The sequence below is a fragment of the Phyllobates terribilis genome, unplaced genomic scaffold (assembly GCF_046119375.1).
Source record: "Phyllobates terribilis strain yellow unplaced genomic scaffold, ASM4611937v1 Scaffold_2__4_contigs__length_985480577, whole genome shotgun sequence".
Lineage (NCBI taxonomy): Eukaryota > Metazoa > Chordata > Amphibia > Anura > Dendrobatidae > Phyllobates > Phyllobates terribilis.
The window spans coordinates 24,796,225-24,814,799 of NW_027362762.1; the positions used below are offsets into that span (position 1 = coordinate 24,796,225).

The following is an 18,575-nucleotide window of genomic DNA, read 5'->3' on the forward strand; positions in this document are numbered from 1 at the left end:
GGTATTTAGATTTTTAATACTCAAATGGAGAATCCAACATGGGAAGCTTTTTTAAGGAAAAAAAATGTCTTTTAATGTTTTTTTGTTTTTGATTCATGTATTTATGCATTTTATATTTGTAGCAGTATGGTTCTGGATTAATAACATTGTCTGGGGAGTGTGTATATATATATATATATATATATATATATATATATATATATATATATATATATATATATATATATATATATATATACACACACACACACACACACATACATATACCTGGTTCCTTGTGTCTGATGCCATTTTAGATACTGGTTGGGATCTGTGAGGGGGGATCACTCCACCCACAACTAATTAAGTAGAAGGTATAAAAGTTTCTATGTCACCATTTCTTTTACACCTGATGAAGACTCAGAGGTTGAAACGCGTTGTGTTTTTAAAAGTTTTTTATGGTGAATGTGGTGACAGTAAAATCTGTTTTTAAAACCCCATAAATGTAATCTGGATCTATGGACGGTCTGATCTCCGCATCCACATGGAAGCGCCATCCCAAATTCTTCTCTCCTTGTATTCCTCCACGTGGAGGGCCAGGAAAAGCACCACAGCACCAGAGGAGCAGCAGACCGGAGGAGAAGCTCCAGTCCTCCTCTACAGCTTCTGCCAGAGTTGTGTCCAGTGCAACCACTGCGGGCAAGTTCATCACATCCACAGGGTGACAATGAATTACTGCGCTCAGCTCTTTGTCCTCTATACCCGATATACTGAGGGAACGGGAGCGTTACCCATACAGCGCGCGCGTCACCCATACAGCGCGCGCGTCACCCATACAGCGCGCGCGTCACCCATACAGCGCGCGCAGCTCCAGCCACAACATCCACATACATGGTCCAGGACTGCCCAGAAGGTTATAGAAGGATTACAAGATAAGTACACCCTAATAACATCTCATCAATACAGCATGTGCCCATAACATCCAAAGGTCCATAAACCAGACTATACGGGCAGAATATAATACTCACCAGTCCACATGGAGGGATTAATAATACTCACCAGTAGAGATGAGCAAACATGTTCGAAAAATGATCGCCAATTTCAAGTTTGGCATGAACATTCAGATTCGTGATTGGACACACGAGTGTTTTTACTGAAAATCGGCAAAATTCGGTAAAAGTGTGGGAAATTATTGTGTTTCCACTAGTGTATTTTTTAGGACTTTGGCTAGGATAGTGGTGCTGAATGATGAGCGGGGGGGGGGGGGGGGGGGGGGGGGGACGGACGTGTTTGATGAGGGCAGGGGGTGAGGCAAGCTCAGGGGAGCTTCTGTCATTGGCTGCTGAAGTCACAAGTCCCTCTCCATCTAAAGAGCACACATGTTTTAGGCCATTTTGTCAGTGTAACAGGTCAGAGAGGCTGCTCCTGATACTGCTCCCGACGCTGCTCCTGGATACTGAGAGATTTCAGATAGCTTAGATAGATAGGATCCTGTGTGGCTGTGAAATCGACCTTCCAGCAGATCAATTGTTTTTGCTATTAGTGTGGTCCAGACAGAGATACCAGGCCACATTTCAGCATATAACTCTGTTGTGCTGATATTGTGCTGCATGCAGGCATACACCTTTGAAATTCTAATTTCTTCTGTTACTAACGTGCTACATACACCAGGTCACCTCTCAGCTTGTAATTTTCTGGCGGTGAAATTCAGCTGTATCCAGAGCACGTCCACAGGAAAAAAATAAATCTAATTTCTTCTGTTACTAAAGTGATACAGCAGGCCACATCTCAGCTTGTAATTTTTTGCCACATATATTCTGCTGTATAGAGGCCTCGTCCACAGAAAAAAAAATCTATTTTTTTCTGCTACTACTATGCTACATACAGCAGGCCACATCTCAGCTTGTAATTTTTTGGTGCTGATATTGTACAGGGGTTCACATGACAAAATCTAACTTTGTTGTCTTACTACTGTGCTACACAAACCAGGCCACGTTTCAGCTTTTAAATTCTTTGGTGCTGATATTCTGCTCCATAAAGGAGTTCACAATGGAATTTTTGCTGCTACTACCATGCTACATAAACCAGGCCACATCTGAGCTTGTAATTGTTTTATGCTAATATTTTGCTCTATCCAGGGTTTCACATTAGAAAATCTATTTTTTTCTGGTACTACCATGCTACAGAAACCAGGCCACATTTCAGCATATAAATATTTTGTGCTAGTATTGTGCTCCAGCCAGGAGTCCATATTTCACAATCTAAATTAGTTGTGCTCATAACGTGGTCCAGAAACCAGGCCACATTTCAGCACTGGATAGGGTGTGGAGCATTTCTAACTTAAACTTTGGTCAGTAACTGGTGGATGAGTGACAAGTGTAGGCCTGGTGCTCTGAGAGCTCTGTCAAATTCAGGCAACACACATGAAGGAGACCAAACATTTCCAAGAATTATGGGAAGATACCACTAAAGTGTCATAAATTTTTATTTATTTTACTCACTTATATAGCGCCATTAATTCCACAGCACTTTATCGACATTATCAATTTCCCCGGAGTAGAAATAGTATAATGGGGCTCTGACACCTCTTCCACTAAGGCAACCAACCAGCAACAGCAGGTACAGAAGTCACAACAAAGGTGTCACCGACTGCAATAATGCGAGATCAATGCAGCACACTAAAAACTACATCATCGCTCAGTCTGTGACTGGGGTGCAAAAGTCATTAGAGATCCAGGACTTGTTCATTTTGATGAAAGTTAGGCTGTCTACACTACACTCTGCTGGTGCACGAGTTGGACAAAAAAAAATTGTGAAACAACTAACAAAAATTGCTTCTGCCATTTACACTGCTACTGCTGTTAATGCTTTTACGTTGACGACTCGACGTTCCCGGGGTTGGAAATCTATAACTGCGATGAACACTGTGTGCCTCACTGCTGTCTTGGGGAAAACCACTTTCAAGATTGTTTTGAAGCATGTTTTGATACTCTAGAAAGGGCGCGTCCCTTTCCAGGGGGGGGGGAGCATCTGGATCGAACAGCGAGGCAACCCAGTAGTCAGCACCATTTCTAATCCTAACAATACGGGCAACAATCATATTGCAGATAGCGCACAAGGCGGCGCTCATGGGTTGGTCTCTTCCATGAGGTCCATAGTGTGTTGGTGGTGGGATAACACTCAAGCTTGCTTGTTTCCCTCCCACCAACCACGGACAAAGAGGGGATCATTATCCTCTTCATCTCCCAATTGTTGAACAGCAATCACCTCTTCCTCCTCCATTTGTTGCTCGGCTCCTGCACCTTCACCAACAGTTTGTCTAGTACCATGGTGTCACGGGTGTGTCAGGGTTGACAGACAGTCATACGGTGTCCAGCTTTAGAAGGTTGCTGCGTTTGGCCTTACAAACATCTCCCTGATCCTTTTATTAAACCTTTCTCTTTAGGACCCAGCGGTGATCCTCACCTTGCTTGGGGATTATACCTTTCTCTTTAGGACCCAGCGATGATCCTCACCTTTCTGCTGTTAATCAGCACTTCCTTGCTGTGTCAGTAAATACCCTCAGATCCTCAGAGAGTTGCTGGTGATAGCGTGTTATACCTATTCAGGCTTGAGATTCTGGTAGTTGACTAGAATTAACTTGGAGTTCCTTCGTGGATTGTTGCTGTACTTTCTCCAGTGTCACCCTGGAGCTAAGTGTATTCTCCTGTTTGTTTCCCCTGTGTGTTCTTTAATTTTTAGTGGGGCTGACTTAGTGATCACCCCTCCCGCTCCTTTCCTAGGGCCTAGCCTTAGGGTCAGCTAGTGCTAAGTATCCTGCTCGGCGATAGGTGCAGAACCTATTTAGGGTCTATAGGGGAGTCAGGATTTGTCGTTAGATCTGTTTAGGGGTCTTCACTCTCCCTTTCCCTAGTTTTAGGGCTCCCTCCCCTTTTCCCGTCGTTATACGCTGGGTTCTCGCCATTCTTAGCCTGACATTATCACCAACCCGTTGAAAAGAAAAACAAAACTGACTTAGATTTTTTTTTGTGTTGTTATGGATCCCGTTTCGGTGCTGGCGGAGCGGCTTCAGAATTTGTCACTGGAGGTAGCTGACCTTCAATCAGCTGTTCAGCAGCAACAGCAGCGGTCGCAGACTCCTAAGGTTGAGGACTCTGCGGGTAGGCCGGTCCAGCTTGAGCCCACGATTGCCCTCCCAGACAGGTTTTCAGGAGGTAGAAACAAATGACAAATTTTTAGTTTTTAAAGAAGCTTGTAAATTATACTTTAAGCTTCGACCCTACTCTTCTGAAAATGAGGAGCAGCGAGTGGGAATTGTGATCTCACTGTTACAAGGAGATCCTCAATTCTGGGCTCTGTTTGCCACAAGGCTCTGCTTGCCTCTGATCGGTTGAAGGATTTTTTGGGGCTCTGGCCCTCATCTATGATGATCCTGACCGAATCTCCTTGGCTGAATCCAGGCTGCGTCGCCTTCAGCAGGGGGAAATTGGTCAGTGGAGACTTATAGTTCTGAATTTCGTAGATGGGCGACCGATACCAAGTGAAATGACCCGGCTCTTAGAAGCCGATTTTGTCAGGGTCTTTCAGAAAAGTTTAAGGATGCCTTGGCAGTTTACGAAACCCCTAGGTCCTTGGAGGCTGCCATGTCGTTGGCTATACGCGTACATAGATGCCTTTGAGATAGAAGGGTGAGACCACCTTCTCCGGAGCCCCTCATTGCTGGGTGGGCGGTTTAGGAGTGAACCTGTACTCTTGGATTTGGAGGAGCCCATGGAGTTAGGGGGAGCTACTGCGTCACATATTTCCTCTGAAATCCGCAAGAGAAAGGGGTTGTGTTTTTTTTTTAGGTAAAAAGGGACATTTTATTGGGGTCTGTCCCTTGGTTCCTAAGAAAAAGGAACATCTGGAACTCTATTGACCCTTGGTAGTGTGCGGTTGGATAATCAGGGGGTGTGTTTGTCTTATACATGCAACTCTCAGTTTGTCCTGACGGCAGAGGTGGTGCTAGAGAGCAGGACTGAGAAAATTTCTGTGTTTTTGGACAGTGGAGATGGAGTCAGCATGGTGGATGCTGGGATTGTGAAAACTGATTGGTTTGCTTGCCGCACAATAATTATCCCATCCCCATTAATGCCATCGACTCAGAGCCACTTGCTCAGAGATGTCTGACACAGATTGTACATGATATAAGACTGAGAGTGGGGCCCCTTCATTATGAAGTAATTCCTTGTTATGTCCTGGAGGGTCTTCCCGCTCCTGTTGTACTGAGTCTACCCTGGTTGGTGAAACATAATCCGGTAGTGGATTGGCAATCCAGGGAAATTGTGGAATGGGGAGATTGCTGTCAAGAAAACGGCTTAAGCACTTCTCTTTCTACAGTCTCTACGGAGACCTTACCTGCATTTCTGTCTGGTTTTGAAGATGTAAGGGTGTCAGGATTTGCCTCCTCATCGTGCTTATGACTGTCCTATTAACCTGACCCCCGGAGCTAAACTACTGAAGTCCAGACTGTATAATCTTTCTGGCCCTGAGAGACAAGCCATGAAGGATTTCAATGCGGAAAGTCTGGAGAAGGGACATATCAGACCCTCATCTTCGCCCGTGGTGGCAGGGCTCTTCTTCGTTAAGAAAAAAGATGGCGGTCTACGTCCCTGTTTAGATTTCCGGGAATTTAATCAAATTACCATCCGTGATCCATACTCTCTTCCTCTGATTCCTGATCTGTTCAGCCAGGTTGTAGGAGCTAAGGTATTCTCCAAGATGGATTAAAGAGGAGCCTACAACCTGGAATCAGAGAAGGGAATGAATGGAAGACAGCGTTCAATACCCTGGAAGGACATTTTGAGAGTCTGGTTATGCCTTTTGGTTTGACCAATGCACCTGTGGTATTCCAGCATTTCATAAATGATATTTTCCACCATTTGGTGGGGTGGTTTGTGGTGGTCTATCTGGATGATATTTTGATTTACTCACCTGATTTAGAGACACAGCAGGGTCATGTTAAACAGGTGCTATGGATTTTAACCCCTTCGCAACCCTGGGATTTTCCGCTTTTTACATTTTTCGTTTTTTGCTCCCCTTGTTCCCAGAGCCATAGCCTTTTTATTTTTTGGTCAATAACGCCGTGTGAGGGCTTATTTTTTGCGGGACAAGTTGTACTTTTCAACGCCTTTACTAGTTTTACCATATTGTGTACGGAAAAAAAATTCCAAGTGCTGTGAAATTGCAAAAAAGTGCAATACCACAGATTTTTTTTTAATTTTTTTTTACCACGTTCACTGAATGCTAAAACTGAGCTGCCATCATTATTCTCCAGGACATTACGAGTTCGTAGACACCAAACATGTATAGGTTCTTTTTTATTTAAGTGGTGAAATTTTTTTCCAAACTTTGGTAAAAAAAATAAAAAAAAATGGCGCCATTTTCCGAGACAAGTAGTGTCTCTATTTTTCGGGATGTGGGGCTGGCTGAGGGCTTATTTTTTGCGCGCCGGGCTGACGTTTTTATTGATACCATTTTGGGGTAGATCCGATGTTTTGATCGCCTGTTATTGCATTTTATTGCAATGTTGCGGCGACCAAAAAATGTAATTCTAGCATTTAGAATTTTTTTCTCTTTACGCCGTTTACCGATCGGATTAATTCTTTTTTTAATTGATAGATCGGGCGATTCTGAACACAGCGATACCAAATATGTGTAGGAGTTGTTTTTATTTCAAATGGGGCAAAAGGGAAGTGATTTAAACTTTTATATTTTTTTTAATATTTTTGCTTGCTTCTATAGTTTCCATAGGAGACTGGAAGCAGCACTTGTCTGATCGCCTCTGCTACATAGAGGGGATCAGCAGATCCCCTGTATGCAGCAGAAATGCTCCTGTGCTATGAGCGCCGACCACTAGGTGGCACTCATAGCAATCAGTACATGACAACCACTGGGGTCTGCTGCAGACCCCGGGTTGTTATGACCACCCATCAGTGACCCGCGATCACGTGACGGGGTCATCGATGGGCGGGGTAAGTGACGTGCTTCCAGCACGGCGATGTTAAATGCTGCTGTCAGAGATTGACAGTGGCATTTAACATGTTAACAGCCGTCGGTGAATCGCGATTCCACCCGCGGCTGTTGTGGGCACACGTTAGCTGTAAGAATCAGCTGACATGTGCACCCGCCGGAGCCCGCGCTGAACAGGGGGCGACAGCCTGGTCCGTACTAATACGGTACAGGCTGTAAAGGGGTTAAAGAAGTTCGGTACTTTTTTTTAAGTTGCCCAATGTATCCAGCATGTGGACATAAGTATATTTGTAAATACGTTGTGTTGCTGATAATGCCTGTGGGAGGCGCTATCGGTGGCCGCTCACAGGCATCACGTGACCCCGAGCTGACGTCACGACAAGTGAGGCGTGACTCAGAGCTGGGGTCCCCGCGGTGGCTGCTGGGTTGTGGGCGGGGTTATTCCCTGCGCGTCACACCCATTGAATGAGAGAGCGCGCGGTGGATGCCCGGTGTGACGCGCAGGGATAACCCCACCCACAACCCAGCAGCCACCGGGGGAACGCAGAAGAGGGACCCCCGGCTGCAACTCGTCGTGATGTCAGCGCCGGCTGCAGCCGGGGTCACGTGAGGTCTGTGAGCGGCCAGTGATAGCGCCCCTCACAGGCATTATCTGCAACACAAGGTATTTACAGAGATACTTATGTCCACATGCTGAATACATTGGGCAACTTAAAAAAAAGTACCGGACAACTCCTTTAAGAGATAAAACTTCATGCAAAACTAGAGAAATGTGTTTTCGCTGTTCATGAGGTGCAATTTTTGGGGTAGCTGTTTTCACTGGCGGGTTTTCGGATGGATCCAGAGAAGATCTGTGCTATACTTGATTGGGATCCTCCTGGGAACCTGAAGGTTTTACAGCGCTGTACAGTGAAACCCTGACATGACAAAAATGGGGTCGGATTTCTTTAAATGGTTGGATGCCTCCATCCAGGCTTTTACCTCTTTAAAGAGATGCTTTGCCACTGCACCTATACTCCGTCAACCCGATGCTTCTCAACCTTTCGTTGTAGAAGCTGATGCGTCGGAGGTGGGGGTTGGGGCTGTGTTGTCTCAGGGTCCGTCTCCTGGTAAATGGCGTCCATGCGCTTTCCAACAAGCTGTCTTCGGCCGAGAGAAATTAGGACGTGGGAGCTTTTGGCAATTAAATTGGCTTTCGAGGAATGGCGACATTGGTTGGAGGGGGCTGTCCATCCTGGTACTGTTATCACAGCCCTTAAGAACCTGTGATATCTCCAGTCTGCTAAGCGTCTCAACCCTAGGCAGGCTAGCCTTAGGGTCTGCTAGGGCTTAGGTGTCCTGCTCGGCGATAACCGCCTGTGCGACAACAGTCTGGAACTTAGAGATATTGTTATCCTTCGGCAACCTCCTCCTCTTCTCCTGGGACCACCACCTCCTCCCGCAGATTATTCAAAGTGTGCTCCAGCATATAGATGACTGGAATAGTGGTGCTTATGATGGCATAGTCAGCGCTAACCATCTAAGTAGCCATTTCAAAAATGTGTAGAAGGAGGTCCTTCATCTGTATCCACTCTGCAAGTGTGATTTGCACCAGGTCCATACTGCGTTGGCCCAAGCTATGAAAAATGACATCGTGAACTAGGTGGAGACCGCCATTGCTCAAATTCGGCCTGGAGAGCTGTCCACAACTCTCCAGCTGTATGACTGCGATCTCCAAGGCATATTCATTTAAACACTGCCTGATTTTGGGGAGCCCTGGCTGTGCAGTACGGAGGTGGGGGGGGGATTCTCTCTGCACTGTTGGAACGTGTGTCTCAGTAAGGCAGAGGTTGAGGGCGCAGGTGGAGGCCCTAGAGGTGGAGGCAGAAGCAGTCGAGGAAGTGATAGATACAGAGGTTTGTCCCGCAAGCCTTGGGGATTCCAACACTTGGTGTCTAGTGGTTTAGTTCTCCAACCCCAAGCTCCCTGCAAGCCTTGGAGATTCCAAGACTTGTGGAGCAGCCCCTTCCACTCCTGCCCCCACAACCACCATGTCCAATCAGCGAGCTGTAATGCCCCTGACCATGCTTACTCGTCCAGGTGTCTGTGGTGAAATGCACCCTGTCAGATATAGATTTTTTTCAAGGAACGGGTGATGTTGTCTGCGACATGCTGGTGTAGAGCAGGCACATCTTTCTTAGAGAAGTAATGGCGACTGGGCAACTGGTACTGGGGGACTACGACGGCCATCAGCTTTCAGAAACTGTCTGTATCTACCAGGCGGACAGGCAGCGTTTCCATGGCCGACAGATTGGAGATGGTGGAGTTCAACCTCTTAGCTTTGTCATGTGTGGGAGGAAACAATCTTTTACGTGACCACAACTGCGGGACCGAGGGCTGGCTGCAGTGCTGAGAGAGGACGGAGTACGGTGAACTGGACAAACTGCTGGTCCGTGAGTGATGTGAGAAAGATGTGGTGTGCTCGGTGATACAAACACAGCAGGCATGTCCGCCTGTTAGTATAATTATACTCACCCCAACTGTAGCGGGTAAATAAGTGGAGGTTCTGCGGCCAGAGATCTGTGTGAGAACACTTGCCACGGTGACGGAGGAGGAAGAAGCAGCAGCAGTTGCGGTTGATGGGACGGCCGGTGGTTGATGAAGCTCGCTAGACTGCATTTTAGTGCAGTAAGATTCCCAGTCTAACGAATGTAGAGCGCCCATGTGCCAGTTCATGCATGTAGTAGTCAAATTTTTGCCTCTACTCAGTCGTTTTTAACAAAGTTGGCAGATAATGTGAGTGGTGTCGTCCTTTGGCGTCTCCAAAAAGACCCAGACTAGGCAACCTCCTCATGTTCCTCCTCCTCTACCGAGCTACTCAGCTGTGCCTCTGGGTTCACACCAAGTGGGATCTATAACCTCATCATCATCCTCTGTTCTCCAACTCCTCGCCCTGAGAGTCACCCTCCTCCTCTTCCTGCCCCGACAGTATAGTACAGTCCGCGTGCGCCTCAAGTATCAGAGTCTCATCACTATCACTGAATTCATCATCTTTCCACCATCTCATTCAACACCCCCAACTGACCTATCCATCAAAGTCAACGGAGGCCTGCTCTCCCCATTCCTGCAAGCTTGACTCTGATCTCTCCTTCAAACGTCAGATCCAAGCCCTTTCCACTTCCTGCCGACTCCAAAATATTTCCCGGATCCGCACATTCCTCAACCATGAATCTGCAAAAACACTAGTGCACGCCCACATCATCTCCCGCCTCGACTACTGCAACCTCCTGCTCTGTGGCCTCCTCTCCAATCTATCCTAAACTCTGCTGCCTGACTAATCCACCTGTCCCCCCGCTATTCCCCGGCCTCTCCTCTCTGTCAATCCCTTCACTGGCTTCCCATTACCCAGAGACTCAAGTTCAAAACCCTAAACCTGGCATACAAAGCCATCCACAACCTGTCTCCTCCATACATCTGTGACCTAGTCTCCCAGTACATACCTGCACGCAACCTCCGACCCTCACAAGATCTCCTTCTCTACTCCCCTCTTATCTCCTCTTCCCACAATCGTATACAAGATTTCTCCCGTGCTTCCCCCCTACTGTGGAACTCTCTACCCCAACATATCAGACTCACGCCGACCATGGAAACCTTCAAAAGAAATCTGAAGACCCATCTCTTCCGACAAGCCAACAACCTGCAGTAACCACCGCTCCACCATACGGCTGCACGACCAGCTCTACCCTCTGGTCCTCTCTCCTCCTGGACCAGTCAGCGACTTCTATTGTCTAGGTGTATTGTAAGTGTTTTTATGATGTATACCCCAATCACATGTAAAGCGCCATGGAATAAATGGCGCTATAATAATAAATAATAATTATACCATTTGCACTCTGGGTCAATTGATGCCACTCTTCCTGGTGTCTGCCCTTAATGAGCTGTTTTGGCAGCTTTTGGGCCCCTTTGAAGGTGTTGTGCATGCGTTTGGTTTTGCCTTCCATTGAATCCATTGGGATTAGGATATGTTCAACGAATTGTTCAGAAAACATTGAGAAGTTCACCGATCTGAACCAAATCGAACCTTGAGAGGTTCGCTCATCTCTACTGACCAGTCCACATGAAGTGCCGTATATATATCGGACATAGAGTGATATTAGAAACCACCTGCATATTCCTGACAGTCTCTTGGTTGGGGTATAATAGGGATGGCCACTGTGGAGTGGGGGCGCCATTTTGCGTTTTATCTATAGAAGGCCAAAACCTCTGTGAGAAGTCCAGAACCTCTGTGAGAAGTCCATGTCCTCCTCCGGGGATGGAAGTGATTGTCACTAACATTACAACAAGCGTGCACATTACAGAAAGCACAGGATGGAGACACATGAACAACGCCCCCCGCAGGCCGCATGTTCTGCAGACTCCAGAGGTTGTGATTTACCTGCTTCCATCATTTGCAGATCGGTGACGTCTCCATCATCCAGCTCTTCTCCTCCTCGGTGCAGTAATCTCAGTAAAGAGTGTACAAGACGGGCAACACCGACGTGTATGACGTAGGTAGGTGTGTACAGTCACATAAATCTCCATATGTACACAGTGCCCCAACCCGCACCCCCGCTGCGTTCATGATGGGGGCACATTGCTCCTCTGAAGCGGAGGTCTCCGGGACACACGGGGCCGAACTTACGTGATGACGACCGGTAATAGAGAAATTAAGCATTTACCATAATCAGGGGAGTCGGGGTCGGACACGAGTCTCACCAGCGCTTCCAACTTCTCCACATTCTGCTGCTTCAGAGCGAATGTCAGCACGACCGGGTCATTGTACGCGAGACGCTCTGCAGGAAGCCATCCCTGGGGAACACTGGAAAGAAGACGCAGATTATCACACCTTCCTGCTCTGTCACACACCTGTCACAGCCGCCCCTTCATCTGACATGGGCCGGCGTCCCCCCTCCCACCTGACAGGGGCCGGCATCCTTCCACTATGGCACATGCTGCTTGGGGGCTCCACACTCATTACCTTTCAGGATGTCAAGACAGGTTGTGCAGGGTCTTCCTGCTGAGAAGGAAGGAGACGACGCTACACGATATATTGAGGCGCTGTCACGGGTTTACCACGACAGAGGAACCAGAGGACCACAGCGTCTGATTCCTCCCACTCCTGCACTCATTAGAAGCCTTCATATTAATTGGTGCAGGGCTTAATCTGCTCAGTTGTGAGCTCCTGGAAGCTTACTGTGATTAGGTGCTCAGATGTCCAGTGTTACCACTCCCCGCTAATATACACCGCTCAAAAAACTAAAGGGACCCCTGAAATCCCCCCTCCTAGATCTGAATGAATGAAATCTTCTCATTGAAGACTTTGTTCTGTAGAAACTGAATGTGCTGACAACAAAATCACCCAAAAATCATCAATGGAAATCACATTTATTAACCAATGGGGGCCTGGATGTGGAGTCACCCCCAAAATTAAAGTGGAAAGACACACTACAGGCTGATCCAACTTTGATGTAATGTCCTTAAAACAAGTCACAATGAGGCTGAGTATTGTGTGTGGCCTCCACGTGCCTGTATGACCTCCCTACAACACCTGGGCATGCTCCTGATGAGGCTCAGTATTGTGTGTGGCCTCCACGTGCCTGTATGACCTCCCTACAACGCCTGGGCATGCTCCTGATGAGACTCAGTATTGTGTGTGGCCTCCACGTGCCTGCATGACCTCCCTACATCGCCTGGGCATGCTCCTGATGAGGCTGAGTATTGTGTGTGGCCTCCACGTGCCTGTATGACCTCCCTACAACGCCTGGGCATGCTCCTGATGAGGCTGAGTATTGTGTGTGGCCTCCACGTGCCTGCATGACCTCCCTACATCGCCTGGGCATGCTCCTGATGAGGCTGAGTATTGTGTGTGGCCTCCACGTGCCTGTATGACTTCCCTACAACGCCTGGGCATGCTCCTGATGAGGCTGAGTATTGTGTGTGGCCTCCACGTGCCTGTATGACCTCCCTACAACGCCTGGGCATGCTCCTGATGAGGCTGAGTATTGTGTGTGGCCTCCACGTGCCTGTATGACCTCCCTACAACGCCTGGGCATGCTCCTGATGAGGCTGAGTATTGTGTGTGGCCTCCACGTGCCTGTATGACCTCCCTACAACGCCTGGGCATGCTCCTGGTGAGGCTGAGTATTGTGTGTGGCCTCCACGTACCTGTATGACCTCCCTACAACGCCTGGACATGCTCCTGATGAGGCTGAGTATTGTGTGTGGCCTCCACGTACCTGTATGACCTCCCTACAACGCCTGGGCATGCTCCTGATGAGGCTGAGTATTGTGTGTGGCCTCCACGTACCTGTATGACCTCCCTACAACGCCTGGGCATGCTCCTGATGAGGCTGAGTATTGTGTGTGGCCTCCACGTACCTGTATGACCTCCCTACAACGCCTGGGCATGCTCTTGATGAGGCTGAGTATTGTGTGTGGCCTCCACGTGTCTGTATGACCTCCCTACAACGCCTGGGCATGCTCCTGTTGAGGCTGAGTATTGTGTGTGGCCTCCACGTGCCTGTATGACCTCCCTACAATGCCTGGGCATGCTCCTGATGAGGCTGAGTATTGTGTGTGGCCTCCACGTGTCTGTATGACCTCCCTATAACGCCTGGGAATGCTCCTGATGAGGCTGAGTATTGTGTGTGGCCTCCACGTGCCTGTATGACCTCCCTACAACGCCTGAGCATGCTCCTGATGAGGCTGAGTATTGTGTGTGGCCTCCACGTACCTGTATGACCTCCCTACAACGCCTGGGCATGCTCCTGATGAGGCTGAGTATTGTGTGTGGCCTCCACGTGCCTGTATGACCTCCCTACAACGCCTGGGCGTGCTCCTGATGAGGCTGAGTATTGTGTGTGGCCTCCACGTACCTGTATGACCTCCCTACAACGCCTGGGCATGCTCCTGATGAGGCTGAGTATTGTGTGTGGCCTCCACGTGCCTGTATGATCTCCCTACAACGCCTGGGCACGCTCTTGATGAGGCTGAGTATTGTGTGTGGCCTCCACGTGTCTGTATGACCTGCCTACAACGCCTGGGCATGCTCCTGTTGAGGCTGAGTATTGTGTGTGGCCTCCACGTGTCTGTATGACCTCCCTACAACGCCTGAGCATGCTCCTGATGAGGCTGAGTATTGTGTGTGGCCTCCACGTGCCTGTATGACCTCCCTACAACGCCTGGGCGTGCTCCTGATGAGGCTGAGTATTGTGTGTGGCCTCCACGTGCCTGTATGACCTCCCTACAACGCCTGAGCATGCTCCTGATGAGGCTGAGTATTGTGTGTGGCCTCCACGTGCCTGTATGACCTCCCTACAACGCCTGGGCATGCTCCTGATGAGGCTGAGTATTGTGTGTGGCCTCCACTTGCCTGTATGACCTCCCTACAACGCCTGGGCATGCTCCTGATGAGGCTGAGTATTGTGTGTGGCCTCCACGTGTCTGTATGACCTCCCTATAACGCCTGGGAATGCTCCTGATGAGGCTGAGTATTGTGTGTGGCCTCCACGTGCCTGTATGACCTCCCTACAACGCCTGGGCATGCTCCTGATGAGGCTGAGTATTGTGTGTGGCCTCCCTACAATGCCTGGGCATGCTCCTGATGAGGCCGAGTATTGTGTGTGGCCTCCACGTGCCTGTATGACCTCCCTACAATGCCTGGGCATGCTCCTGATGAGGCTGAGTATTGTGTGTGGCCTCCACGTGCCTGTATGACCTCCCTACAATGCCTGGGCATGCTCCTGATGAGGCTGAGTATTGTGTGTGGCCTCCACGTGCCTGTATGACCTCCCTACAATGCCTGGGCGTGCTCCTGATGAGGCTGAGTATTGTGTGTGGCCTCCACGTGCCTGTATGACCTCCCTACAACGCCTGGGCGTGCTCCTGATGAGGCTGAGTATTGTGTGTGGCCTCCACGTGCCTGTATGACCTCCCTACAACGCCTGGGCATGCTCCTGATGAGGCTGAGTATTGTGTGTGGCCTCCACGTGCCTGTATGACCTCCCTACAACGCCTCGGCATGCTCCTGATGAGGCTGAGTATTGTGTGTGGCCTCCACGTGCCTGTATGACCTGCCTACAACGCCTGGACATGCTCCTGATGAGGCTGAGTATTGTGTGTGGCCTCCACGTGCCTGTATGACCTGCCTACAACGCCTGGGCATGCTCCTGATGAGGCTGAATATTGTGTGTGGCCTCCACGTGTCTGCATGACCTCCCTACAATGCCTGGGCATGCTCCTGATGAGGCTGAGTATTGTGTGTGGCCTCCACGTGCCTGTATGACCTCCCTACAACGCCTCGGCATGCTCCTGATGAGGCTGAGTATTGTGTGTGGCCTCCACGTGCCTGTATGACCTCCCTACAACGCCTGGGCATGCTCCTGATGAGTCTCAGTATTGTGTGTTGCCTCCACGTGTCTGTATGACCTCCCTACAACGCCTGGGCATGCTCCTGATGAGGCTGAATATTGTGTGCGGCCTCCACGTGTCTGTATGACCTCCCTACAATGCCTGGGCATGCTCCTGATGAGGCTGAGTATTGTGTGTGGCCTCCCTACAATGCCTGGGCATGCTCCTGATGAGGCCGAGTATTGTGTGTGGCCTCCACGTGCCTGTATGACCTCCCTACAATGCCTGGGCATGCTCCTGATGAGGCTGAGTATTGTGTGTGGCCTCCACGTGCCTGTATGACCTCCCTACAATGCCTGGGCATGCTCCTGATGAGGCTGAGTATTGTGTGTGGCCTCCACGTGCCTGTATGACCTCCCTACAATGCCTGGGCATGCTCCTGATGAGGCTGAGTATTGTGTGTGGCCTCCACGTGCCTGTATGACCTGCCTACAACGCCTGGACATGCTCCTGATGAGGCTGAGTATTGTGTGTGGCCTCCACGTGCCTGTATGACCTCCCTACAATGCCTGGGCATGCTCCTGATGAGGCTGAGTATTGTGTGTGGCCTCCACGTGCCTGTATGACCTCCCTACAATGCCTGGGCATGCTCCTGATGAGGCCGAGTATTGTGTGTGGCCTCCACGTGCCTGTATGACCTCCCTACAATGCCTGGGCATGCTCCTGATGAGGCTGAGTATTGTGTGTGGCCTCCACGTGCCTGTATGACCTCCCTACAACGCCTGGGCATGCTCCTGATGAGGCTGAGTATTGTGTGTGTCCTCCACGTGCCTGTATGACCTGCCTACAACGCCTGGACATGCTCCTGATGAGGCTGAATATTGTGTGTGGCCTCCACGTGTCTGCATGACCTCCCTACAATGCCTGGGCATGCTCCTGATGAGGCTGAGTATTGTGTGTGGCCTCCACGTGCCTGTATGACCTCCCTACAACGCCTCGGCATGCTCCTGATGAGGCTGAGTATTGTGTGTGGCCTCCACGTGCCTGTATGACCTCCCTACAACGCCTGGGCATGCTCCTGATGAGTCTCAGTATTGTGTGTTGCCTCCACGTGTCTGTATGACCTCCCTACAACGCCTGGGCATGCTCCTGATGAGGCTGAATATTGTGTGCGGCCTCCACGTGTCTGTATGACCTCCCTACAATGCCTGGGCATGCTCCTGATGAGGCTGAGTATTGTGTGTGGCCTCCCTACAATGCCTGGGCATGCTCCTGATGAGGCCGAGTATTGTGTGTGGCCTCCACGTGCCTGTATGACCTCCCTACAATGCCTGGGCATGCTCCTGATGAGGCTGAGTATTGTGTGTGGCCTCCACGTGCCTGTATGACCTCCCTACAATGCCTGGGCATGCTCCTGATGAGGCTGAGTATTGTGTGTGGCCTCCACGTGCCTGTATGACCTCCCTACAATGCCTGGGCATGCTCCTGATGAGGCTGAGTATTGTGTGTGGCCTCCACGTGCCTGTATGACCTCCCTACAACGCCTGGGCATGCTCCTGATGAGGCTGAGTATTGTGTGTGGCCTCCACGTGCCTGTATGACCTCCCTACAACGCCTCGGCATGCTCCTGATGAGGCTGAGTATTGTGTGTGGCCTCCACGTGCCTGTATGACCTCCCTACAACGCCTGGGCATGCTCCTGATGAGGTTGCGGATGGTCTCCTGTGGGATCTCCTCTCAGACCTGGACTAAAGCATCCGCCAACTCCTGGACAGTCTGTGGTGCAACGTGACGTTGGTGGATGGAGCGAGACATGATGTCCCAGATGTGCTCAATCGGATTCAGGTCTGGGGAACGGGCGGCCAGTCCATAGCTTCAATGCCTTCATCTTGCAGGAACTGCTGACACACTCCAGCCACATGAGGTCTGGCATTGTCCTGCATTAGGAAGAACCCAGGGCCAACCGCACCAGCATATGGTCTCACAAGGGGTCTGAGGATCTCATCTCGGTACCTAATGGCAGTCAGGCTACCTCTGGCGAGCAAATGGAGGGCTGTGCAGCCCTCCAAAGAAATGCCACCCCACACCATTACTGACCCACTGCCAAACCGGTCATGCTGAAGGATGTTGCAGGCAGCAGATCGCTCTCCACGGCGTCTCCAGACTCTGTCACGTCTGTCACATGTGCTCAGTGTGAACCTGCTTTCATCTGTGAAGAGCACAGGGCGCCAGTGGCCACTTTGCCAATCCTGGTGTTCTGTGGCACATTGCCAAGCATCCTGCACGGTGTTGGGCTGTGAGCACAACCCCCATCTGTGGACGTTGGGCCCTCATGGAGTCGATTTCTAACCGTTTGTGCATATACATGCACATTTGTGGGCTGCTGGAGGTCATTTTGCAGGGCTCTGGCAGTGCTCCTCCTGTTCCTCCTTGCACAAAGCTGGGTTGTTGCCCTCTTACGGCCCCCTCTACGTCTCCTAGTGTACTGGCCTGTCTCCTGGTAGCGCCTCCATCCTCTGGACACTACGCTGACAGACACTGCAAACCTTCTTGCCACAGCTCGCATTGATGTGCCATCCTGGATGAGCTGCACTACCTGAGCAACTTCTGTGGGTTGTAGAGTCCGTCTCATGCTACCACGAGTGTGAAAGCACAACCAACATTCAAAAGTGACCAAAACATCAGCCAGAAAGCATTGGTACTGAGATGTGGTCTGTGGTCCCCACCTGCAGAACCACTCCTTTATTGAGGGTGTCTTGATAATTGCCAATAATTTCCATCTATTGTCTATTCCATTTGCACAGCGGCATGTGAGATTGATGTCAATCAGTGTTGCTTCCTAAGTGGACAGTTTGATTTCACTGAAGTTTCATTTACTTGGAGTTATATTCTGTGGTTTAAGTGTTTCCTTTATTTTTTTGAGCAGTGTATATACTGGGCTTTGGCTTGGAGTCATTGCCAGAGCTAGCTTACGCTGCAGGGTGCTAGGAGTGTGGTGGAGAGGTGTTACTTGAGAAGGCGTTTGGTGGATGTCAGCTTAGACTGTTCTGTGGTTTTGGATGTGTGTAATCCTTTTCTTCTCCTATTTTGGTTTTTCACCATTCTCCACTCCCCTGTGTTGACCTCTGTCTGTGTGCATATATTTGTATGCTTGGTATTTTCCTTTAGCCCTGTTTGTATTACCTTGTTAGTCTGGGTGGTGTACTGCCATACACTACT

General features: G+C 49.7%; 1 protein-coding gene across 1 annotated transcript in view; it reads right to left on the reverse strand.

Annotated features, from left to right (window-relative positions):
* The window catches only part of TPP1 (tripeptidyl peptidase 1), a 60,747-nt gene that overhangs the window by 14,246 nt on the left and 27,926 nt on the right, over positions 1-18,575 (reverse strand). Inside the window, exon 3 of the mRNA XM_073661204.1 lies at positions 11,688-11,827. Within this exon, the coding sequence (XP_073517305.1) occupies positions 11,688-11,827 (140 nt within the window). The remainder of the gene's footprint in view (positions 1-11,687; positions 11,828-18,575) is intronic.